At 47.1% G+C, this 26,801-nt stretch overlaps 1 protein-coding gene across 2 annotated transcripts in view; it reads left to right on the forward strand.

Annotated features, from left to right (window-relative positions):
* The window catches only part of KATNIP (katanin interacting protein), a 190,297-nt gene that overhangs the window by 55,526 nt on the left and 107,970 nt on the right, over positions 1-26,801 (forward strand). For both annotated transcript variants that reach the window (XM_090277423.1, XM_090277422.1), the window contains 4 exons: positions 3,181-3,350; positions 4,916-5,013; positions 17,531-17,662; positions 20,426-20,554. In XM_090277423.1, coding sequence (XP_090133549.1) covers positions 3,181-3,350; positions 4,916-5,013; positions 17,531-17,662; positions 20,426-20,554 — 529 coding nt within the window. The remainder of the gene's footprint in view (positions 1-3,180; positions 3,351-4,915; positions 5,014-17,530; positions 17,663-20,425; positions 20,555-26,801) is intronic.

Below are 26,801 nucleotides of genomic sequence, written 5' to 3' on the forward strand. Positions count from 1 at the left end.
AAAACCTACAGTGGAGTGTGCCTGGGCAGCAGGGGCAGCGGCTCCATCTTCTATCATAGGGCAGGGACTCAATCCAATTGTTCTGAATCCCCTTCACCTAGGGCAGATTTTTATGCAGAGCAGGCTATCAATTTTTTTGAAAAACCACTTTTCTTTGATGCCACGTGAATATTACTGATGTACTCAGCTGCAGCAGAAGAGTTCCTTTAGCGATTCCTTTCACAGTTTGAATAATTATCTCCTCATTTATCAGCTTCATAAATCCACATTTTCATAAATTATCCTGCTTAAAAAGGCCCACGTGGGATGCCAGCCCCAGATTCTGGGGAATGGGATGCCACCATAACCATTAAGGTAGCATCAGGAGACAGGGCGGTCTCCAGAGGAAAGTTGAGGCAGGCACTCTCTGCCGAGCGGTCAGGTTCCAACCCCCTCCTCCCACGTTGGGGCTGCACAGGGCTCGGGCTCCTGGGTCCTTTCTCCGGAGACCGGTGGTGGCTCAGAGGGAGCACTGTGACTGTTTGCTCCAGCGAGTGCGGCTATTGCCGTGTTGGAAATAGTCTCTTAGTTACTGTGTTTTCCTCCTGTTTTATGCTGTTGCCCCACAATCAGGCATCTCCTAGGTTTCTGAAGCTGGCAGGAGATAAGCAGCCCATAATAAATGTTCCTGCCACTATGGCTGAAAAGATGGATGTAGCAACAGCTCAAGAAACATTTAAAAACAAAGAAATCACCCATAATGCCACCACCCTACCTTAACAACTGACTGGATTTTTACGTTTATCACCTTCTATTCTGGGTCCACAAACACACTTTTTCCCCCAACTTTTCAGTTATCACATATGTACTGTTTTTCTGCCATTTTCACCCTCTACCCCACCACTGAACAGGTCCCAAGCAACACCCCATGTTTTGACAGATTCTTTATAATTATAATGGCTGCATGAGAGCCCAGGTTCCACTCTCCTGCTGTTGGTTATTTGGGTTGCTTTTAGGGTTTTGTTATGACTGATCAGGAATAATTTTTTTCCCCCAAAGATTTTATTTAATTATTTTTAGAGAGAGGAGAAGGGAGGGAGAAAGAGAGGGAGAGAAATATCAACATGTGGTTGCTTCTAGTGCTCCCCCAACTGGGGACCTGGCCCACAACCCAGGCATGTGCCCTGATTGGGAATTGAACTAGCAACCTTTTGGTTTGCAGGCCGGTGCTCAATCCACAGAGCCACACCAGTCAGGGCTGATCGGGAACAATTTGCTGGAATGTGCTTACTGGACAAAGACCAAGCATATGGCATCTTCTATATTTTTATATTACTTCTGAGAAGGTTCTGTGAGTTACCAACAGTGTCTAAGTTTGCCAGTTTCAACATCATCTCAGTAGCTTTAGAAAGTTGTCTTCATTGTGATGAAGACTCTGGAGTCAGATTTCTTACGCTCGTGTCATAGCCCTGCGACCATATCATCTGTGTTCCCTTGGGCCAGTTAGTTAACCTCTCTGTGCCTCAGTTTCCTTATCTATTAAATGGGGATAATAAATGCAGTTATCCCACCGATGGTTGTGATGATTAATGTCAATTCTCATTACTCACAGTATTTTATATTTGTGAATTCATCTGCTCACTAAAATTTCTCTATAACTCCAAAATCAATACTGGCAGTGCTTTGGCATTCAAAGACATTTGCAGAGTGGCAGAGTGACACAAGCACCTTCTCAGCTGAGGTGGAGAAGAAGGTATGCTGCCTTCCTGTGTCAGCTCTCACAATGTAACCAGGATCCTTTTTGTGGTATACTTAGGGCCATGTTTTCCACATTCTTGTGCTTTTTGTTGGTGATCCTGCTGTTTGAACAGGCCTCAGGCATAGCACTGAAGTGCTCTCTAGTGCTGTGAAGTATGAGAAGGCTGTATGTTTCTTACAGGGGAAAATGCACGTTTTAGATAAGCTTCATTCAGGCGTGAGTTAGGGTGCTGCTGACCATGAGTTCAATGTTAATGAATCAACTCTCTATTAAATAAGGTGCCTTTCTACAGAAACACACATAAAGCAAAGTTATGTTTTGATTAGTTGGTGAAAACGTTGTGACCAGAGGCTCACAGGAACCAAATCCTGTGTTTTCCCCTAGGAGCTGTGGTTCACTGGTCACTAATTCAGTGTCTGCAGCAACTTTATAGAATGTAACTACCAAGAATAATGCTACTTGAGTGTCGATGTAAAGCACTTAGAATAGAGTTCGGCGTGTATGTGATTACTATTACTTTTTTCTAAAATGTACATTTTGCCATTTTGGTAGAAACTTAATCACCGAGGAAGGAGATGCACACCTGCGGCCATGTGAGCCGCCTGTATTTCATCCTGTGCGGAAACGGACCCTCTGTGTGGGGTGCACACAGGTGCTTGTCATGGTACTGAGGGTTTGGTGTCAGATGGGAGTCTCTCTGGGGGCTGGAGAGGACGCTGCACACCCTGTGACAGTGCACAAGGAGAAGGACCTCCGCGGGGGAGGCGGGCAGCAGAGAAAGCTGAACTGGGCACCCGGCCGTGCTCGGGCCAAGACCCTTTTAGCCTAAGGGCGTGATAATCACGTCATTAATCTTGAACAAAAACCTGCACTGATATATTTTCAACTGCCTCTGAATATAAAATGATGACCTTTGAGCTTACAGGGGGAGTGTTTGAGAGCACCTTTGTTTACTGAAGCGGAAAATCCGTCTGCCTCATCTACTGAAGGGCTTCTGATTTGTTGGTGTGTTAAGTAAAATCTCTCAGACAAAGGCTTAGCCCCTAAACCACGTTTGCTTCTTCACTGAACCGAGTGCCGTTGTCCACACCCAGTTGAAACGCATGGCATTGGGACTGTCCCTGGAGAGCCAGGCTGTGTGGTAGCTGTGCACACATGCCTGCTTCTGGTCTTGGCCACTGTGGGCAATGCTTTGTGCCTTCGTTGTTTGCTGACGTGTGATTGAGCCTCAGAATAAAGTCAGAAACACCACTGCAGGGCCTGAAACAGTCTTCCGCTTGCTGCTTCCCTCTGTGTGTAACGGGCTTCTTAGAGGCTGTAGGCAGACAGCGGGGGTCCGCCACCCAGACTCTGATGAGCAGAGCTGCAGTTCCGTCCCCATGTGGGAGTGGGGGGTGGCCCAGGCTCACAGAACAAAGATCAAGCGATCGCTTTTCTTCCAGAATATTAAAGCATTTGAAAACCAAGGACCCCATGCAATTGAGACTAGAGCACTTGGAGCAGGGCTTCTCTGTCTACGTCAATGGGGCCAATTCGGAAGTGAAGATGTCACCACGGAAAGCCGTCCACTCCGACTTTTCCCGAAGTGCCTCACACGCCGAGGGGACACACGGTGAGCGCAGGTCCTTCCTGGCTAAGCAGCAGTTCTGTTAACTAATTAGGAACCATGGAGCCATATCCTATGCACATAAACTTACCAGCAAGTAACTAGTTAACCTATACAAGTTAACTATACCCATTTGACCAGAAAGAGAGAGCCTAAGAGTGAAAGAGAGAAATCCTTTTTTATTTCTTTTAAAATAAGTCTTGGCCTCCACTACCCGTAGGGCAAAGGTGGTCAGAGCAGTATATGTCTGGCTTTTACATTTCCTAGGTCTCAGGTGCCTTAATTTGAGGAAATATCTAGGATAATTTTGATTATACCTGATTTTCAGTTGATATGGCTTCTTTTCAGTACCTAATCACTGTTTCGATTCCACTGTTCATTTTTGAATGTAGTTACTCCATACTCTGCATACTTTAAACGGTTTTTATGTTTCCTATAATAAAAGCACAGAAAGTCTGTGAAGTAGAACAGAAAGCACCCCACCCGGTGGCAGACCCAACATAGATACCAAAAATGGTCTGGTGGTTGAATGAATGAAGTGGCAGAACACACGGAGGCAGGTCCCAACTGGCCGTGTTACTTTGGGGAAGCCATTTGCCTCTCTGCCTTTGTTCCTTCATCTTTGAAATGGGACTAATGAGTGTGCCTATTCTGGGAGTGCCAGAGTGCCCTTCAAAGCAAGCTGCTTTGCTTAAAAGGCCAGTGTGCTATGAGTTATAAGAAGAGGAGTTGGAATGAGGCAAAGCTGGGTTTGAACCCTGTTCTACCCTTTCTAGCTCTGAGATGGCTGGCAAATGGGACGCTTCTGCCTCTCAATGTCCTCTTCTGTAAAAAGGGAATCATTATGCCCACCTTGCAGGCTTGCCAGGATGATTAAGTGGCATAAGAAATGTAAAGTTTCCAGTACACAATAATCTTGATTTGTGTTCTTACCACAGGTATGGTAAAATCCCAAGCCATTAATAGGCACTGAAAGTCAAACCAACAACAAGGTGATAAGAGGAGAAAGTAATGGCCCAAAACCTTCCTTGGGAGAGTTACTGCTGTTCAGTTGGGAGTTTAGTATGAGCTTCCTAGCCCCCAGGGCAAAGAGGAAAAGCGGATGGCTCTCCTAGCTCTCCTGGTGGAGGAACCCTTGATCTGCTGCTAGTTAGGAGAAGCAGGCCTTTCTGAGTCCAGATCTCAGGGAGGAGCAAATAACAGGAATCTCTGTTCTTGGGCCACTGGCAGTACATTCACTCATTCAACACGTATCTTTCCCCTCTTTCTCCTCTTACACAAATGCTGGCCTGTTGTGCACACTGTCCTGTACCTTGGAGATTGTTTCTTTTGTAGATAGACCTGCTCCATATGGCTGTGCATTATTATAGATATTAGTATCATTCCATTTTTGCTGGGCATTTAATTTGTTCCCCAATGCACTGTTGTTACAAATGGTGCTGCAGTGAGTAATTTCACACACAGGATTGTGGGCACACTGACATGTATTTAGATGTAAGTTAGGAAGATGCCATCAGTGTGAGCTTGTCATCGGTGCCTTACCAAGTCTCCTCCCCTCATCTCTGGTGCAGATTGCAGACGAGGAACCCTGTTTCGAGAAGCTGAAGAAGCTTTAAGACGCAATTCACGCACAGCCCCCAGCAGAGTCCAGCGCCGTGGATGGCACCAGGTCTGGAAACGCTGGGCAGGGTCAAGACCGTGCCCCCATCTCACACTTTAGAATAAGGAGTGGGGTTATTGTGGGAACAGAAACATAATCAGGGCATCCGGAATCTCTGTGGGCAGTGGTGGGTCTGGCTGGGCACTGGTGCCTTCTCTGCATGGGCCTCTGGTCCATGGAGCGTGGAGGAGCCTGTGGGATCCTCCAGCCTCTCTCGGCGCGATCTTCTCTTCTGGAGTGTCACAGGTCAGACCCATGGCCCTGTCACGATGACTCACTCATATACCTACTATGTGCCAGGCACAGTCTTAGATGCCAGGGTTGCAGTCGGTGAATAAGACAGCAGCCGCCCCATGGAGCTGAGTTGCTGAGACTGCTGCCGCCAGCGTCTTGCATTTTTGAGCCCGTATGGGTACCAGGCACGGGCTCAGCTCCCGTGTGACTCCTTCCCTTTGCCCTCACAGCAGACCTGTAGGGTAACTTCCAATGTTCTTCCTCTTTTAAAGCAGCTGAAGAGACATGCTCAGAAAAGTTTAGTGAGCTATCCAAGGTCAACTGCCAAGAAGTGGCAGAATCAAGACTCAAACACAGATCTTTGCCCCAAGCTCGGTATTCTTGCCCATATCATCTGTATACCTTACCTTGCAGTTACTCACCTTACCAGGGACCTGTATATCACCCCCCTCCCCCACTACATGTTTAAATCACCTGGAAGGTTTTAAAAATACTGATGCTCAGGCCCCACCCCCAGAGATTCTGACTTATTTAGTCTGAGATGAGGCTTAAGCAATGTATATACTGTATACTTCTTAATCCTGTGCTCACCAAGATTGGAAAGTACTGCTTATAACATTTTGCACTATACCATGTGTACGGGTCTGCAAGTAAATACTTACATACACATTATTGGACCAACTTCGTAATAACCCTGTAGGTCTATAAATATCTTCATTGTGCCACTGACGAAATTGAGGCCCAGAGAGGTAAGGGGACTTGTTCAGAGTCACACTGCTACCAAGGGAGAAGGGCAGGCTGAAGTTTCAACCCTGGACCTGTGACACCAAATCCAGTGGTCCTCCACTTCTCTGCAGAGACATTTGTGGGTCTCGGATTAAATGGGGCAGGGTGTTCCTGCTAGCTAGCTCCTGTGCCAGCCAGCAAGGCCTGCAGGTCAGAGCCCGGAGGCCTCCTCTGTTCCCAGCAATGAATGTTAAGTTCTCATTAATGAGGCTATTCCCCACTTCTCTCTTCAGACCGTCCTTCTCTCCTTCTCGTGGTTCTGAGTGCCTTCTATTATCTAGAGCCATATTTGCATCTTAGACTGTGACTTAATGGCTGCCCCAGAATATGTGCAATTTAAAAGACTTGGCCTAAGATTAATTAGCATTCTCCGAGTCTCTCCCTGTGGTCCCACACTTCACAGGGCCTAATCATGGCTAATTCCCTGGCTTCCTGATGCCATGAACGCTGTAATTGTCCTTCTGCACCCTATCAGTCGGGGGTCAGCCAGTGCCTAACAATTGAGACCACTCAGGCCATTTTAATCCGAAATGAATGTAATGCAGGGAATCTGGTGCTTACCAAACCCTCAGGCTAGAAGAGGGTGGGCTCTGAGCCAGGCCTCCGGGAGCAGCACCGCATCCTAGCCGGGGCCTGCCAGAAGAGCTGCTGCCTGGGACATAGGGAAGGTGAGGGCTCAGCATCAGGAATGAGGAAGCTACTGCCACACCGTTGGCCTCAGAGTGACACTCTGCTAGAGCAACACTGTGAAGAAAGACTCTGTCTAGCCAAGGTGGGGGGCATTGTTGAAAAACCCATTGCCTCCGCTGCTGTGCTGAGCTCAGAAACAGCCTCCAGCTCCCTTCTGCTTTCCCTGCCTTGTGTGAGGCCATCTGATGGGCTCGCCTAGGCTGCAGCTGGGATGCCAGCTGAAAGGGAGTCTGGGGAGATGCGGTGTCTGGCTTTCTGGCCTCTGCTGAATAAGACGGCATCTTAGGAGGAGAGTGGGGTGGCTAGTGGGGTAATCCCCCCCCCCCCCACACACACAACATTACTGACCAGATCAAGTCTGCTCCACCCTCACACAGTCCTCTGGGACCACCCCTCGGAGATCTGGACAAACTGGGGAACCTTCAGTGGTGATGAATGGACTAGCAGCCATGTCATGAAAGAAATGATCCATGAACTGAGCAAACATTTATTACCATGGGCCAGGCACTGGGTGAGGCTCTGGGGTTAAAAACAAAGAATCAAATAAGACTCTGTTCCTGCCCTGGAAGATCCTACTGTGAGGATGTGGGAACTGCTACCTGGGAGGAAGATGTGACAGCTGTTTTCAAGTACACGGAGGACCAGCCTGGTGGACTCAGAGTTAACTTTAAGTCTGTAGGCCAAACTTGCCCCCAGATAACATTTCCCGAACTCACACAGTTTAAAAAGACTTAGTCACTTGCTAACATTTAAGTTCAAAAGGTTTTATATAGTAATTCTTAAGAATTTCTGCTTCTCTAGAAAAATGGAATGATCTGGCCCCCAGGCTGGGCTGCCCTCCCATCAGGCAGCCACTAGGGGGAGCCCAGGAGCAGTCTCCCCGGTTAGAGCACAAGCCACCTGTCGGCTGCAGTCTCCATCAGTCCCTTAGGGTCCCAAAGTTTGTTATCTGCTCTGCTACTGTTTCTCTTATACCTTTCCATTGCCCACCTGGCTCTTTGGGACATTTGAGCCTGTGATATGACCCCTGGGAATAGAAGGGAAAGGGCTTTGGCATCAGACAGACTCCTTACTAGCTGTGTGCCCTGGAGTGGGCAATGTGACCTCTCAGAGCTTTGGGCTCATCATCAATGAAACCTTCCAGGGCTGCTGGGAAGGATGTGTTCACAGGGTAGCACAGGTGGCCCATCAGCGGGGGCTGTCTGCTCATGCTTCAGGTCAGAGCTTTTGGCGGCAGGTGACAGACAAGTCCAGGGAAGTGGTTAAAAGCAGACTCAGGCAAGATGCTGGGTTTAGAGCCTCGGCTGCACCACTTACTGGTTCTTTGGTCCTAGATGAGTTGCTAAGCCTCTCGGTGCCCATTTTTTCAAGTGATAATGGTATCTGTCTCATGGGGTAGGTAATGAGGATTGAATGAGCCGATGTTTGACGAGGGTTTCAAGCAGCGCCCGGCACAGAGGACGCACCAGTAAATATACAACTGTTGTAATCAGTGCAGGAGCAGATGCTGAGGGCGTCTGCCTGGAGACATCAGGGCTCTTTACTCTTCACCCATTCAGTCCTTCGTTCATTCTGTGACCACTTATGGAACATCTACTAAGTTTTGGACACTTGTAGGTCTGTGGTCACAGCAGTGAGTGAAGCAGGCCAGGCCCACTCTCTGGGAGCTTATGTTTATGGGGCGTGGGTGGAGAGGCCACGGGACCAAAAGCAAAAATACACAAATGCTGTGAAGGACAGGAAAGCGCAGAATGAGATGGGCAGTGTCTCAGGGGAAGAGTTACTCTGAGAGGGTGGACTGCAAAGGCTTTGCCAGGGGCCACAGCTGGCCCGACACCTGAAGGTGAGATGGAGCCACTCCAGGAAGGTCTGGAGGGAGAGTCTCCCAGCGAATGGTGCAGCGGGGACAATAGGCAGTAGGGTTGGGCTGAAAGGAGGCTGCGCTGGGCTATGCACAGAGGTGGAGAGGGCGGTTGTGAGGGTTGGGGGTCATGGGTTGGGGGACTGGCTCACACTGTGCCTGGGAGGTCCCTGGAAGGAGTTTGGATTTTATTTTAAATGTGAGGAGTTCCCTGGAGGGTTTTCAGTAGGAGACTGACATGTTTGGGTTCCTGTTTTGGGAAGATCTGCAGCTGCTAGGTGTAGAGGGGCCGCTGGTAGGGCTGGTGGCTGTGGAGAGCCAGGCGGGAAGATTTAAAACAGGGCTTTGTGTGAGCCTAATCCAGCTTTTTGTTTTTTCTCTACCAGCCTTCCCCAGTGTCTGCCCTTGCACCCCTGTTCCCCACCCCCAGCTTCCACTATCGTGTCAGCTTTCCTGACCCATAGGGCCTACTCTGTGTCTGTTTTTCATTCCCTCAGTATTTGTCTGTTGTCATTTTCCAAGGGAGAGACCATCTGATTCTCTTAGCTCGTCTTTGTTACCCGGGTCATGGCCTGGACTCTGGGTCAGCCTGGACAGGACCCCCATTACTGCCTGGATCGGCCGTGACTGGGTGGGGATCAGGTGTGGCAATGCAAAGCCTGCCTGCCCTAAAGCCATTTGCTGAGCGGGGATGGGGTCGCCTCGCTTCCGTTGAGGAGGCAGGACGTGGACTCGATGTGCCAACTGCACTGTTACTGTCGTGAGGAAGAGACTGGATTGGTTTCCTTTGGCCCCAAGTAGTGGAGTTAAGAAGCAAGTTTCTCCATGATAAAGTCCTTGGGGACAGATTTTGGGTGTGTGTAGGACAGAGATGAAGGTAGTCTCTCTGCCCTTTTGAAGAGGCCCCACTGTCCTTGGAGGCAGCCGGGGGCAGGCAGAGCTGTTAAGGTAGCAAAGTCTCCAATGGCCAGTGGTGGCCAAGTCTCAAAAGCTGCCCCGTCAGGAGAGGGACCACAGCCTTGTCCCTCTCCTTTGGTTACTCCTGTACCCAGTAGGAGGGACAGGTGGGGCCAGTCAACGCGTGCATTTGCACTGGCCAGGCGGGTAGAGGCACAGCGGTTGCAGGGCACCGTGATTCCTGTATCTCCCCTAAACTCTCTTTAGTCACACATCCCCTTCCCACTGACCAAGCCCATACCGTTGACTCTTCTGGTAGAATAGATTTTCCTTCTTAGGGTCCTGCCCAGCAACTAGGAAGCACTTTGGGTAGAGCTACCCTTGATGGAAGCAGCTGCCTCTGGCTCACTGGCCTGAGGACCTCTGGGTTACAAAGTCACAGATCAGCTAACCACTGGCCGAAAGGCTGACCAGCTCCACCTGTGAAACCCTTCTCAGGACTCTCCAGTTCTGTGGAAACGAGGGAGGTGAACGGTGTTGCTTTGTTGTACTTCTGAGCTGCCGCCGGCACTGTGGAATGTCTCGTGATGACAAATGGGCTCTGGTTGGTACTGTCCTCCCCCCCGCCCTGCCCCCCCACTTCTTGGCCTTAGATCTTTCTGCTACTATCCCTGGATTAAGATTTATGGCTTTCTCAGCCTTGTAATACGTGGATGGACAGCGGCCTAATCAACAGAGCCGTCGTTTACCAAAATGCTGTCAGATTTGATGAAAGTCATGGGCTCTTAGCATTAAATTGGTAGTGAAGGGATTGGCCTTCCAGCAATTTACTGTGGGGTGGGCTTTCCTTAAAGGCCTGAAAAGCAAGTTCATTGCAATTATTACAGCAAAGGCTTTGCTCTCGCTTCACTGCTGTATCTGGTTTCCTACTGTGGGCTCGGCAGCTCAAACACCCCCAGGAAAGCTCACAAGTGAAAATGTAAAGCGTGGGGCTCCCTTTCCTTTGTTTTCCTTTTTCTGAGTTTTGAAAACCCCTGCAGTGAGGACAATAAATGAAACAACCCATAAAGCTTCAGCCTTTACAGTGACCTTGCATGATACAGAGTGGCGAGCTCTGTAATTTGTGAGAGAGCAGACAAATCCGGGAAGAACATATCAAATATGGTAGATTTACTGCCCACCTGACCCCTGGCTGGTTTGGCTCAGTGGATTGAGTGTCGGCCTGCGAGCTAAGTGTCGCTGGTTCGATCTTCGAGTCAGGGCACATCAGAGAAGGAAAACTCTGACTCCAAAAAACCTCTGCTGCCTTGCGGCATACCCCTTCAGGGGAAAGGCTAAGGGAGCAAACCCCGACAGAAAATCCGGAGCCGGAGTCCCTAAGGCGGTTTGACGTTGTAGTCAACACCGGCAACTCCTGCGGCGCACCTGAAGCCAAGCTGTATTGACTCCGTCTTTCCCTTGGACCCTTCAGCTGCGAAGAGAGGGGGGGTCTGCTGTATGGGCAACAGCAGACCCTCCATATCACCCTGCCCAGGCTCTGTAGCTTCAGCTTCACTGGAGAGGACACTCCAGCGTCATCGCAAGATGTCGATTCAACATGGGAGGAGACAGATACCGTGTCACTCCCGAGTCGGACTGCACAGCCATTCTCAGCGGTGCAGATAGACTCTTAAGAAGCTACACCATCGTCTCTCGAGACGGACGGCTGCCGACGACGACGACTCCCCACCTGACACCTGCCTTTGTCAGTACTTATCTTCAGAACTCTCCTACCTCTAGAGGGAGCCATTTACATATTGCACAACTACAGGGCAGGCCCCAGCCTTGATTTCTTTTTTCCCCCTAATTGACAGTAAGCTTTAATGCATACCTCTTAGAACACTCTGCTAAGAGAGGGGCAGCAGATACACCCAAATACTCTGAGCATGCGCTGGCCTGAGTGTGGCTGAGTATAGAAGAAGCTGGCCTTGGGCTGGCAAATGGGAACGTGCGTGTTTGGATGTTGGGGCTTTTAAATTCTGTCCTGGTCTATGGTTGATACTGCAGAGGTCTCCCCAAGTCTGGGTACTGCAAGTGGGCAGGAGAGAGCAGCTGCTTAGAAACACCCACTCGGGGTAGGGCAGCGTGCCAGGCAAGGAGCCAGCCAGGAGCTCAGGCATCATCCTTGGGAGGGTGTGAAGGTGGGAGGCAGGGAGCTAGCATGCCTGGGGGCTGGGTTGGAGCCTGCCAGCCTTGTGCTCCTCACGGGGAGGTGGGCATTGTCGTGTGGGCAGGGTTGCCCCTCCGTCTCCTCCCAGTGGTGGTAGAGGCGCCTCCCTGGGGCCGAGGTGGGAGAGTCTGCCAGATCGAGGGACTATTTATTCCCCTCTCTGGTATCCACTCAGCATTTAGAAACTCTTTCTGGATCATACTAGTTTTGTCATATGTTGCTTCTTAAAAACCTGCTTCCGTTATATGGGCTGTGTGAACTCCTTGACAGGCCAGGGCACTGGCTTTAAATTTTTAAAAATATCTTGACATGTATGCAGTCAGTACTCAGTGAGGACTTGCCTACTGTAAACCTGTCTCCTGACATCTTGGCGAGGTGAGCAGTTGTGCTAAGCTCCTGGGAAGGGAGAGGGAGACTGCTGGGGAAAGGGAGGGTGCGGCAGCTCCCGAAGAGAGAATGACACAGAGTGCTCGCCCTTGAACTCTGGAGCTCTTTCTCATGTTCACAAGTCAGGTCAGACCAACGGAGTGGCACGAATTCCAACTCTCTTACCCACAGTGGGCTCCCCATTCAGGGATAGCTCGATCCAGGTACTCGGACAATGTAGCAGGCTCTCCTCCATCTTCCAACTCTGCTTTTCCTCATGTTTCTCTCTGTGGTGCCAAGATGGCCAGGGGCAGCTCCCAACTTATATTCCGTCTCCTGCTATTGCATGACTCTGGCTCCCTTGAACCCAGCACTCATTCACTGTGGGCCAGAGGGGCCTACTACTCAGATTGGCCAGTGCTCCACCTATTGCTGGTTTCTGTTTCACATGAACACTTGGATTGGGGTCTGAGAAGGGAGGATTTACCAAAAGGAAATGCGGGTGCTTTTTTCTTTTATTCTCACCTGGGGACATGTTTATTGATTTTAGAGAGAGGGGAAGGGAGGGAGAGAGAGAGGGAGAGAAACATCGATGCAAGAGAGAAACATTTATCAGTTGCCTCTCATATGCGCCCCAACCAGGAACCAAACCTACAACCCAGGCACGTGCCCTGACCAGGAATCAAACCTGTGAGCTTTCAGTTTCAGGATGACACTCCAACCCACTGAGCCACACCAGTCAGGGCAGGTGCTTTTACCAGAAGATTGGGGAATGCGTGCTGGACAGGCAGAAACAACAGCACCTGCCACAAAACCTCCTAGATGTCATGCTGCTTAAACTTTAATGTGCATAAAAATCACCTGGGTCCTGTTAAAATGCAGATTCTGGTTCCTCGCTCTGAGATGGGGCTTGAACTTCTGCATTTCTCACCAATCCTCCAGGGGATGCCAGCGCTGCTGCTGCATAGATGGCACGTGGAGTAGCGAGGCCCTAGTTCAAACTCTCCGTTCCTAGGTGGAGGAACAGCAGCCCATGGAGGGCCTGGCTGTGTCTGCGGCCTGGGCCCCTTGCCTCTGTGCCACCGCCCCGCCTTCTCTTCTGTGCTGGTTTCAGCATTTGGACAGTTATTGAGTGGTTCCTGGGAAGGAGGGAGGAGCACACTCTCCTTGAAGGTACCATGGAAAATCCATCTCTGTGATGAGATTCAGAGCTTTTACAGCTTCATCCTGGCCCTAGGCAGGAAAGCCCCCAGGGGTCTCCTGGCCTGGAAGCCCCAGGTTTTCTGTATCCCGTGTAATGCTTACCCTCCATGGCCCCGCTGCTGACACTAAGAAGTGACTGACAAAGCCTGGGAGGCAGCGAGGCCGCCCTTGAAGCCGGAGCCCAAGGCGGTGGGTGAGGCTGACGGTTCTGAGGAAGATGGAGTGGAACGTGCGGTTCCAGAAGTAGCAGGGCGCACTGCCGAGCACAGGATCTCTTGCAGGAGGGAAGCGTCCCATGGCAGCTTCCTTCTGTGCCTCTTCCACCTCCCTGTTCTCTGACCCGGTGGCTCCCTGCCTGACCTTTTCAGGCCCTTGTACTCTCGCTAAGATTTTTCCTTGAATGATCTTGTAGCTCAGTCCTTGTTTCCTTTTCTGAGTGTTAGGTATTCTCAGGAAATTCTTTAACGTCCCTCCGTTCTCCCCGAAGGCCACTGTAGTAGCACGGACTGGGCATGCTTGTTCTTCCTGTGCCTGTGTGGTCGGCTGTGGTCTGAAAATACTCAATGTAAAATTCCAGAAATAAGCAATCCATACATCTTAAATATCAGTGTTTTGAGGAGTGTGATGAAATCTCACACTGTCCAGCTCCACCCCACCCTGGACATGGGTCACCCTTTGTCCCGCATCTCCGAGCTGTGCACGCTCCCTGTCTGTCAGTCGCTGAGCAGCCGTCTCCGTTAGCTAGTCGGCGGCCGAGGCAGCACAGCCCCTATCTCGGGCCGCATTCACATAACTGTTATCATAGTACATTGTTATAATTGTTCTGCTTTATCATTAGTTATTGTTGTTAGATTCTTTTTTTTTTCTTTTTGGTGGCAGTTGCATATCAGTATGCATTTTTGGTTTTTTTCCCATTTTTTAATTGTTCTTGTTAAATTCTTACTGTGCCTAATTTATAATTAAACTTCATCATAGGTATGTCTATATAGGAAAAAACATAGCACATATAGGGTTTGGTACTGTGCGCAGTTTCAGGCATCCACTGGGGTCTTGGAATTGATCCCCTGAGGAGAAGGAAGGACTAGTGTACAGCGTGGTGGTTTAGAACTGGGGTTGGTCAGCAAACATCAGCTCTAGAGCCAGGTCTGGCCACAGCCTGTTTTTGCAGTGTTTTTGAGACACAGCTGTACCCATTTGTTTAGGCATTATCCCCGGCTGCTTCCAAGCTATAGTGGGGCAGTTGAATACTGTGACAGAGGCCACATGGCTGGCAAAGCCCCAGATATTAACTTTTTAAAGGAACCGTTGGCTCAGCATTGGTCTCTGGAGCAGTACCGTGGGGTTTGAATCGAGGTTCTGTGGTCCCCTAGCTGTGTGACCTTAGGCAAGTGGCTTATAGACTTGAACTTCAGTTTCTCTGGAATCACGTGAGACTAAAAGAGCAAATCAGCGCACCCAAAGCACTTGGAGGGTGATCGGTTTACAGGAAGTGAAAGGGCCCCCGGTGGAGGGGCGGTGTGGATGTGGATGAGAGAGGAGTTCTGTCCAAACTGCTGAGTGCCCCACGGGACACCAAGGCTCCAGCCTCGTGTTCTGCTCTGTCAGGCTGATGGCTAAGTCCACTAAGCTTGTGGGGAAGCTGGACCTCACTGTGTGGATGGCTCCAATGGTGCCAGGCCGCGAGGGGAAATGCTGCCCTAAATCCCTGTCCCTCACCTGGTAATAGATCAGGACATGTGGTCTGGGGACCTCTTTCTTTGCTCAGTAGCAGGACCGCACTAGGGTGAGGCCCAGACTGGGACATTTGAAGAGACCCTTCCTCTCGGACGCGTGCACGTGCAGGCACCTGGGAGGGAGCGCCCCCTAACTGTTGCTCCCTGGCGCCTCGCCGGCACAGCCCGCCCCGACTCCAGCGTTGGAACGGCTGGCGGCGAGCTTGCCTGACTACCAGATGACACAGGTGGCTTGTTTCTTGGGTCCCAAGGAAATGAAACATGCACTTGGGGGAGGGGAGCAAGTCATCCTCATGGCAGTTCTAACAAAGGTGTCATTAGTGCCACTTTAATAGATGTGACAGTGGTACTCAGGGAGGTTATGTGACTTGCCCAGGGACTAAGCATCAGAGTTCCAGGAGTCAAACTGGTCTGCCTGAGTTTAGAACCCAGGCCCTTCACCACACATGAACAACTTTAATATAAACACACACACACACACACACACACACAACGACGAGTGCCTGAAGGATTGTTAGCACTAGGCTTCAGCTCAGCTGCACATAACCAACACTGGTCACTGGGGCTTGAAGACAGTTGTATTTCCTTCACACGAACAAGGCGTTTGGAGCCAGCGAGGGACTCAAGCTCCTTCTGTTTTTCCATGGGGCCATCCTTAGTTGTGTGGCGTTCTTCCTTATTCTCATGAGATGGCTGCTCTGCAACCAAACATCCTGTCCACGTTCCATTAGGAAGACGGGTAGAAGGATAAAGGGTAGAGTCCTGTGTCACTGAGTGAGTCCCGTGAGCAGGAAAACAGTGGTTTTTTTCAGCAGCTCCAGCTGCATGCAGGCTTCCAGCCCCTCACATTTGCTCACACGGCCATCCCAAGCTGCAGGGGCCTCCAGCGTGTGGTCATCTTAAAGGGCACATGGCTGCCTCAGCAGAATCAGGGTTTTGTTAGTAAGGCTGGAGAGGGCAATGGGCAGCTGTCAGGTAGTCAAGTGCCTCCACAGCTTAGGTGGGCTTTGGATACATGGAAAAGATTTGGGAGAATAGCTTTAAGGTTGGTACAACAATATGAGCAAAGGCACAGAGGTGGGAGAGTTTGGGGCACAGACAAGGGTCAGGATTCTGTCACAAATATCCTGTTCACATTGGCTTAGCGAAATGAGAAAGTTTGAGCAGTGTCTTGGTTGGATCCAGAGGTCTAAACAAATCCATCAGGACAATGCTTCAGTCTCTCAGCTCTCTGCTCCGTGTTAGGGACAGGATGGTCTCCAGCAGCTCCTGGCATACCCACCCCTCTTTAGCTTAGCACCCCTGAGGGAAGGGAGCACCTTCTCCCCACAGCTCTAGGAGGAATCTTAGGGTTTCTCATTGGCCCTCTTAGGTCCATTCCCAGGGTGTGTGCTGAGGGGCAGAATGCGCTGACTGATCAGGCCCTAGTCACGTTCTGCCCTTGGGTCTCATGGACTGGGCAGGGAGGGGAATGGGCCGCAAAGGAAGACTACAGAGATGCTCCCTGAAGGATGGGGAACAGATGCTGGACTAAAAGACTGCATGCACTTGGGATACAGAAAGCAGTTCTGTTTGGCTCAGTTGTCAGGGCCGTGACTCTATGTGCAGGAATCCATGTAGGAAAGGTGGATGAGGCCAGACTGTGGAGAACTTGGCATGCCAGGTGCATTGCTCAGGGCACAGTGTGGCTGCTACAACAGGGAGGCACAAACAGCAGTGGCTTGAACAACATGAAAGTTAATGCCTCTCTGACACGATAGTTCAACGGTGTGCAGACATCCTGCTCCAAGAGGTCACGGAGGAACCCAGGCACTAACTCTTGTCGCCCCACATCCTCCCCATGTCACTTCCTCCCACAGTCCTCGGCAGCTCGCCGCCACCTCTGCGTTCCAGCTGGGCCCTTCTCTTGAGGGGCGCAGCCTCAGAGATGAACATAGCCCTTCCCCACACCTCATTGGCCAGAACGAGTTAACATGGTTCCCCCAGGTGCAGGAGAGGAAGGGAAAATGGACAGTGGGGGACAGCCTGCAGTCTGCCACACCAGGCCAAGGAGTGGGTTTCCCAAAGCGTGATCTAAGGAATGCTGGGAGGAAGAGAGGTCCCGCCAAACTTGCTTTCCATGGCCCAGAAAGTGTGAGGAATGTCGCATCCTGCATTTTATTTTAGGGTATCCACAGATGTGTGTGGCAAGTGGGGGAGGGGGCATATTAAAGGCTTTGAGAAGCCTTGAAGCAAAATCCCCAGGGTTTCTTAAACATTTGACCACGAAACTATCTGGGAAGTGTAACACCTGCTAAAATTCTAGGGGCAAGTTCTTTCAAGACAAAAAGTTACTAAAAAATTATACTGAATCCATTTTGGGCAGCAGGAGGTGGCGTGAGTCGTCTGGGCAGCCTGCACAAGACCGTGCTGGGCCAGCATGAGGATGACATGGCTGCAGCCACGCTACAGGCACACACCTCGTGGTCAGCCTCGGACGTGCTCGCCCCAGAGGGTTCAGGGTGTCTGTTCTATCAAATCTGAAATGGCCTGATTTTTTGTGTGTAGAAATCTGTGCAGATCAGAACAGAAGCTGGCTCGCGGCTCCACATCGAACCTCCTCTGGACTACTCGGAAGATTTTGAGTCGTGTGAGAACGTGACTATCCATGCAAGGGATGCTTCTGGGAGTCATCCTCAGGTAGGAGTGGCTTCAGTTCAGTGCTACAGTGGCTGTGAGGGCACTTTCTATTATTTATTCCTTCCTGGTGGTAAAAAAAGAGTCCTTCTCTATGGAATGACCCAATGACCTTGTTTCCCTACCCCATTCATAGAAATGGGATTTTACAGTAAGCAAAATTGTGGACTTCATTGCCTTTAACACCTGCCTCCCATATAACACACACAACACACAACATAAACACCCACTCACTTGCTTTTGGATAATTCAAACAATCCCGTGCTCAGGATCAGTCTGCAAACAGCCATCAGTTTCTCTTAGTTTGGGAGGCTGGTTTATAGCCAAGCACATTCTGTTACAGTCCCAGACCAAGCCCACGTCACGGAATGTGTACATGCCCTTGAAGCAAGAGGCAAGATAGTTCTTTCTCCTCTGACCGTTTGGTACCTCCTGTTACATGAACACACATTCCTTCCTTTGCAAGCTCCCGAGCTCCCTGAAACACTGCAGCCTGTCCCTCACAAGCTATTAAGCCTATTAGCATTCCTTTGTGTGCGTGCTTGGAATCCACAGTGCCCTGCTCCGCCAGCACTGAATTTTCTCCACTGTGAGTGCTTGATTGTGTTTCTTTCTTTTTCTCCTCATCTTGAGAGGGCACCCTGTAAGGCTTCTTAGTCAGTTTCTCCATGGAGTTATTTTCCAGCTAGGTGAGAGTAAAACGGCAGCGCCAGTTTTCAGCAAAAGCAGAAGCCATAAGAGCTTAGTGGAATCTGAACAGGGAGAGAAAAAAGACTGCATGGCTGTGTGTATATTTTTCATCTGACCTTCACTGTTGAAACACACCAGCCTTTCCCCTTCAATCGAATCCTTAGTGAACTCCAATTTCTCGGTGACTCTGAATTCAGACTGGTGTGCTGCAGACATGTTCTGTTGGCTGCCACCCCGTTGACTTGCATACTTTCAAAAGATGTGAATTACCAGCTGACATTTAAGAATCAGGAAAATTTCTGTCAAGGTCTGAAGTTGGGGCTTCCCTTGAAAAATCAAGAGATTTGGGAACCACATTCTCACGCGACAGCAATGCCTGAGCTGAGGAGCAGCCATCCCCTTAGACAGATGTGTGTGTTCCAGTGCCTGTGGTCCTCACCACAGGGCCCACGTGCTGTTTTTCACACTGGAGATGAAACGGACAATAAACAAGTATATGATGTACCAGGAGGTGATAGGACACATCAGAGAAACAAAGTGGAGAAAGGGGCTGGAGAAAGCTGGACAGGGACTGCCACTTGATGTGTGAAGGCAGGGTCCCTGATGCAGTCAAGGAAGCCACAGGCTGAGCCATTTGGAGAAGAGCATTCCAGAAGCAGGGGCAGCAGGAGTGGAGGCCCTGAGGCAGAGGCCAGAGTGGCCGGGCGAGGAAGAGAAGGTGAGGCCGGGGAGGTCGCCAGGCTCCGACCACACTGGGCTTTGAGAGCTGTGATAAGGATGAGGGATTCTAGTTTGAGTCAGAGGGAAAGCTATCATAGGTTTGTTTGCTTGCTTGTTTTTTTTTCAGTTTAGGAACTCCAGTGAAAGTGGGGCACCTTCTTCCAGAGAGTTTTCGTCCAAGTGCCAGGTCTTAGTCATGTTGGCTTTCCTCGGGCTGTGTATTGCCGTGGATGATAAGGCTTCATGTAAATGATATTGGCTCTGCTTAAGTATCAGGAATAAAACAAAATGTATATTTTTGTTCTAATATTATTGAGATATCTTTTCCCCCTGATAATGCATGATCAATATAAAAAATTCAAGTGATACAAAGAAAGTAAAAGTCCTTTCATAATCTCACTGCCCCAGAGATCATTCCTGTGAATAGGAAGGTAGCAAATATCCAGACTAAAAACTGCACATATCATGATATCCAAGAGGATATTGTTATCTGGAATGTTCTGGTCCTGGCTCATTCCTAATGAGTGAGTGGTATTTCCCAAGATTAGTTATCTTATCAGTCTCTGAGAGCATGACAGGTGATGGGAAGACTTGACCACCCTGACATCTTCTGGAGTGCCTCTAATGAGTTTTTCCTTTGTCAACAATTATAATTTAGTGTTTTAAAGTTGTTGTTACGTGCTGATACATATAAACAACGTAAAGACCTGTCACAATCCATGTGTCACCAGTAGATCTGCCATGTGTGGACTGCCGTGGCCCGTGATGGCTTACCCACCTGTTGGTACTAGGTGGGTTTAGGCAGCTATGCCATCATTGGCCGAGTGTCCCCAGTGAAGCAGCCCGCCTGTCTTGTCCACAACAGAGCTCCTCAGCAAATCTCTTCAGTATACATTAATTTAAATGCTGAGACCTGAAAAAATGAAGGATCATTTTTAGGGCAGTTCCATTGCTTGGGTACTTCTGTTTCAGATCATCATATAAATAACCTTTGAGTGAATGCCTTTTTTCTTTACTTTTTATTGTTATTTTCACATAAATGGGATTATACCATTCATACTATTTGATAATAACACATTTTTGCTCAACATGTGTGGCCATCTTTTTGCACTGGTCCTCACTCAGCTCAGGGCACTGTTTTGGGAATTGGTGGCCCGAGTTTGAATCCTGGTCCACTTCCTAGCTGTGTTCTTGCAGTGGTACTGGTTAAGCAAGGATGAGTTTGAACAGATCAGCTGTGGGACCGAGTGCAAAGAACGACTTACTGAGGAGAGAGATGGGAAGCACAGAGGCCCAGCATGTCTTTAGGGACCTAAGTTCCTTCTACTATATCCAGTTCTCTTTGCTTATCCTTAGGATTCCAAATCTCCCACCAGCTCCACACCCTGTGATTTTAACTTCTCCCTTCAGCATGCACGTGGACATTCCGACCCTCCAAGTGATATGGACAAAGCAAGGATTCTCTTAACTATTCAGGATGTAATGGTAAGACCGCTTTTCTGTATCATAACCAGAGTCTTCTCCACAGCCAAGCAGCTGGGCCATTGGATAGGCCCCGTGAGAGATTTTTTGTTTACACTTGGCAGAAGTACTGATGACAATAGAAGTTGGCTCTTAGCAAAAAAACCTATGGCCAATCCACCAGAAGATTTAAAACAATACAGGAGAGATTTGGCTTAATTACATTATTTTTATTCATTTATTTCGCTTTTGATATGAAATAGAGATATTTTAAAATTTTATTTTTCAATTGCAGTTTATATAAAATATCATTTTGTATTAGTTTCAGGTGTACAGCACAGTGGTTAGTGAGACAATCATGTACTTTACAAAGTGTTCCCCTTGCTATTTTCATTACCCACCTGGTACCATACGTAGTTATTACAGTATCACTGACTATACTCCCTCTGCTGTACTTTACATCCCCATGACTATGCTGTAACTACCAATTTGTACTTCTTAGTCCCTTCACCTTTTGCACCCAGTCCCTCAACATCTCCTCCTCTCTTGCAACCATCAAATCGTTCATTGTATCTATGAGTCTGTTTCGATTTTCCTTGTTCATTTATTTTGTTCTTTAGATTCCACATATAAGTGAAATCATATGGTGTTTGCCTTTCTCTGACTGACCTATTCACTTAGCATAATACCTTCTAGGTCCATCCATACTGTTGCAAATGATAAGGTATCATTCTTTTTATGACTGAATAAAAAGACACACTCACACACACACACACACACGCGCGCACACACACACACACTGGAATATATATATCTCACAACATTTTTATCCGCTCATCTATTCATGGGCACTTGGGTTGCTTCCATATCTTGGCTAATGTAAATAACATTGCAATGAACATAGGGGTGCATATATTCTTTCCAGTTAGTGTTTTGGAATTGGAAGTGGAATTGCTGGGTTATAAGGCAGTTTCATTTTAATTTTTTGGGGAAACGTCATACTCTTTTCCATGGTGGCTGTACCAGTCTACATTCCTACCAACAGTGCACAAGGGTTCCCTTTTGTTAACATCCTTGCCAATGCTTGTTTTTGTCTATTTATTGATAATAGCCATTCTGACAGGTGTGAGACAGATCTCACTGTGTTGTTTTTTTTAAATATATTTTATTGATTATGTTGTTACAGTAGTCCCAATTTTTCCCCCTTTGATCCCCTCTGCCCAGTACCCCCCTTGTCCCAGCAATCCCACCCCACTTAGTTCATGTCCATGGGTTGTACATATATCTGTTGGCTTTACCCTTTCCTATATTATTCTTAACTTCCCCCCTGTCTATTTTGTACCAACCAATTATGCTTCTTAATCCCTACACCATTTCCCTATTTCTCCCCCGTCCCCCTCCCAGGTGATAACCCTCCAAATGATCCCCATACCTGTGATTCTGTTCCTATTCTGGTTTGCTTAGTTGGATTTTGTTTGTATTTTTTAGATCAGTTGTTGATAGTTGTGAGTATGTTATCATTTAGGTGTTCATAGTTTTGATCTTCTTTTTCTTAAATAAGTCCCTTTAACATTTTATATAATAATGACTTGGTGATAATGAACTCTTTTAGCTTTACCTTGTCTGGGAAGCACTTCATCTGCCCTTCCATTCTAAATGATAGCTTTGCTGGATAGAGTAATCTTGGTTGTAGGTCCCTGCTTTTCATCACATTGAATACTGCTTGCCAGTCCCTTCTTGCCTGCAAAGTTTCTTTTGAGAAATCAGCTGAGAGTCTTATAGGCACCCCTTTGTAGATAACTCTCTGCTTTTCTCTTGCTGCTTATAAGATTCTCTCTTTATCTTGAATCTTTGGCATTTTAATTATGATGTGTCTTGGAGTGGTCCTCTTTGGGTCTAGCTTGTTTGGGACTCTCTGTGATTCTTGGACTTGTATGTCTATTTCCTTTGAAAAATTTGGGAAGTTTTCCTTCTTTATTTTTTCACATAGGCTTTCAATTTCTTGCTCTTCCTCTTCTCCTTCTGGCACCCTATGATTCGGATGCTGGCATGTTTAAAGTTTTCCCAGAGGTTCCTAAGCCTCTCCTCATATTTTTCAATTCTTGTTTCTTCATTCTGTACACGTCGACTGTTTTTTTCTTCCTTATAGTCCAAATCATTGATTTGAACCCCAGTTTCCTTCTCTTCACCATTGGTTTTGTGTGGATTTTCCTTTGTTTCACTTAGCATAGCCTTCACTTCTTCCCTTATGCATTTGCCATACTCAAGCATATCTGTCAAGTCTGTGAGCATCTTTATCACCAGTGTTTTGAATTCTACATCTGTTAGGTTGGCTATCTCCTCATCACTTAGTTCTCCCACTGGAACCTTGTTTCATTCCCCCTTTTGGGCCATACTTCTCTGTCTCCTCATCTTCACAGGCTCCTGTGTTTGTTTGCCTCTGTGTCTTAGGTAGAGCTGTCACTCCTGTTACGTTGTAAGGGGTGGAGCCTTAGGTATTTGTCAGTACAGGGCGACCCATTTCACCACGTTGTGGCACTGTGTGTGTGAGAGCGGTCTGAGAAGGAACAATGCTGCTTGCTCAGCACTCGCTCATTTTCCAGGCACTTCTCCCACTTTTGTATGGGATGGGACTAGTGCCTCTCTAGCTGTTGCTCTGGCCGTCATTCCCAGAGTGGGTGGGTCTGCGGACATTCTAGGAACCTGGGGACCCTTTAAACAAGTGGACTCAGCTGAGAGACTGGCATTTTCTTCCTCTGGCCCAACCCCCACTGGTCAGCACAGTCAGAAGCAATGAGGCTTGATTTTCCCTGGGGCTGGGACTGTGAACTTCGAGGTTTGGTTGGGAGTTGGGAACACTCCCCAGGTGTCACTCCCCACTTTTTAAAACGTGTGAGTGCACTTTCTGCCGCTCTTCTGCTGCCGCCGCCACCACACCTCATCCTCTCCACCCTGGCTCTGCCCCTCCTACCTGTCTGGATGCGTATTTCTTCTTTATATCTTTTTTTGTCGGACTTCCATGCAGCTTGATTTTCTGGGGCTTCTGGTTGTCTCTAGTTTTGAGGTAGTTGTATTCCTTTTTAGTTGTGGAGGGAGACCCAGTGTGTCTGTCTAGGCCTCCATCTTGGCTGGAAGTCTCACTGTGTTTTAATTTGCATTTATGTGATGGTTAGTGAGGCTGAGCATTTTTTATATGTCTATTCAGGTCATCTACACATTTTTATAATTGGAATTTTTTTTGGTACTGAGGGTTATATGAGTTCTTTATAAATTTGGGATATTAATCACTTATCAGATATATTATTGGCAGATATCTTCTATTTACTAGATTGTCTTTTTGTTTTGTTGATGGTTTTTTCTTTGCTGTGCACAAACTTTTTAGTTTGATGTTTATTTTTGTTTATATTTTCTTTTGTTTCCCTTGCCTGAGGAGATATATCAGAAAAAGCATTGCTAAGAGAAATAATGACGTTATCTAAAAAAAGTAATAGTAAAGGCTAACATTAAATGGGCACTTACTAAGTGCCAAGCACTGTGTTGAATATGTAACATCCACACTCATTAACCCTGTATTTTAAGTGCTAGGTATTTTAATTCCATTTTATAGTCTGAGGAAGCTGAAGAGCAGAGAAATGATGTTGCTCACCCGGGCCTCAGAGATGCCCAGACTGGGAACCCAGACCCTATGACGCCTGTTCCTTGGGATCAACAAGCTGGGGATGGCACTGACCCATTTTTGCTTCTGAAAGTGCCCAGCTCTCCACAGGCACGCAGTCAGTGGTGAATATTATTGATACTCTGCCTGGGAGTAAGGTATTCAAAGGTGCCCTTCATCAATTATGCATAACTTAAACAATGATCGAGAAGACCTTTCCTCTGTCAAGTCTTTCCTCTATGACCTCATTGCTGGGAATGTTGATGAAAAATGTTTTTCAAAAATGAAATTTAATGAGGAAACAACCAGACAAACCCAAATTGGGGAATAGTCTACAAGGCAAGTGGCCAGGAGTCTTCAAAAAGTCAGTGGCATGAGAGACAGGGGAAGCCTGTTCCAGACTAAAGCAGGGCAAAGAGATATCACAATTATGCTATGTGAGATTCTGGGAGGATCATTGCTATAAGTTTAAGGACAGTTTTGGGAAATTCAGAAAAATTAAAAATTAACTATTTATATTTGATAATAATATTGAATTGACATTAAATTTCCCAAATTTGGTAATTATATATATAAGAGATGGTCATTGTTCTCAGGAGACACATACTGAAGTGTGCAGGCATGAGGCGTCATGATGTCTACATTAATGCATAAATGGGCCAGAATAAAGATGTGTTGTGCAGATTGAGGAAGAGAAAGGGGAAATGGGGCAACATGCTAACAGTTGGTGAATGTAGGTGAAGGGCTTTGGGTTATGTATTATATTATTCTTATAAATTTTCAATGGCTTTTAAATTTTTTCAAAATAGAAGAGGTTTTTTAAAAACTTTGTTAGAGCTAAGCATCAACAAAGGAAGAAATAGAGAAAAGTAAAAAAGGAGACCTAGCTTAAAAAAGCTGAGTGAGATTGATCCATGTCAGCTTCCTGGTTGTGCTGTTGTGCTACAGTTGTGCGGATGTTACCATGGGAGAAACTGGGTGCAGGGTACGTGGGATCTTTGTGTATTGTTTATTACAAAGGGCGCATAAAATCTACAATTAGCTCAAAATAAAAAGTAAGAAATAAATGAAATAAGCACAGATGCCCAGGTCTTACCACCCAGAGGTTCTGATTCTCATTCTAGGTTTGGGCACAGGCATTGTATAATATCTTGTTTTAAGAACCCTACGTAACAATAATTTGCAGCAATATTTTAGAACCACAGTTACAAGGAAAAGAGAGGGCTGTGGATCTCAAAATTTGATACACACAAGAATCTGTAAGGGTACTTGTTTAAAATGCATATTTTAGGTCTAATTTTTAAGCTACCAGATTTTGTACATAGGAGGTAGCATACCTTTTTATTTTTATCCTCATTCGAAGATGCTTTTTTATTTTTTCATTGCTTTTGTTAGAGGGGGCATGGTGAGATGTGAGAGAGAACCATTGACCAGTCGCTCTCTTGTATGCACCCCGACTAGGGATTGAACCTGCAACATGGGTATGTACCCTGATTGGGAATCAAACCCATGGTCTTTCAGTCTGCAGGATGATGCTCCAACCAACTGATCCACACTGGCCAGGGCAGGAGGTAGCATACTTTTTAACAAAAGAACTCCCAGTGATTCAGAACCAGAAGGCCTGAATAATAGAATCCACTTCAAATGGAAGGAAAGTTTTGGAGATAATTTGGACTTTGTGTTTTGGATTTGGGGACTATAAAAGAAAGAGATTTAAAAATTCGAAGTTAAAATCTCGTCTACACCATATAAATCAAGGTAACTATAAAGTAAAATAAATAAATAAATAAATAAATAAATAATGAAAATCCAGAGGTTCACAAAAGCCAGAAAGGAATGGGAAGAGTTTCTGTCCTTGTCTTTAAAATCATATCCTGTACTTCTGGAAACTTGGGTGGGAGATGTCACTTTAAAAAATAGTAAATGAAAGATAACAAAAGTATAATAGTTCTAGACAGCATCTCCTGTATGGCAGATCAATTTTTATGCAGATATTGACTATTAATGTCAAGAAAACATACTCTTTTAAGAAGACAAGGAAGTCTTAATATATTTTAGAAATATTTCATAGAAAATTATTTTATTTAGGTTTTTGACCATTTAAAGATGTGAATTTTAGATAAATAGGAAATTAATTTTGTGTTGTTATATTAAGACATTATTAAATTAGGGAAAGGAATATGAACTCTTCATATTTGTTTTCTTTTTCACTTAGGTCACATTAAAAATATATTTGAACTTGAGAAAAAAACAATCCTGAGAAAATAGTGACATGTAGGGGAGGATTCTTATTAATGTTGTGACTTGAAAAAGTTATGCTCAAATTCAAGATAAGGGTAGAAACATAGTGATGAGTGGAAGAGAGTGTGGCTAAAATGAGGGGGCTTGGACCCGTGTCTGCAAGGACTGTCTTCATCTCACGACACATGTTTTATTGGCTGGCCTAGTGTTGTGCTGTGGTCATGATTGTTGCTGTTTTATTTTGAATCAAAAATTTTATTCTGAGCATGCTCCCTCCCATTTGCTCTGGTCCCCACCACTCTCTGTTGGCAACTCTGAAACTCGCATTGCCATTTTACACTATATTACACCTTCAAAGATGTTGGAGCTTGTGAC

Source organism: Furipterus horrens, unplaced genomic scaffold (genome assembly GCF_987537825.1).
Source record: "Furipterus horrens unplaced genomic scaffold, mFurHor1.1.pri manual_scaffold_5, whole genome shotgun sequence".
In the NCBI taxonomy this organism is placed as follows: Eukaryota; Metazoa; Chordata; class Mammalia; order Chiroptera; family Furipteridae; genus Furipterus; species Furipterus horrens.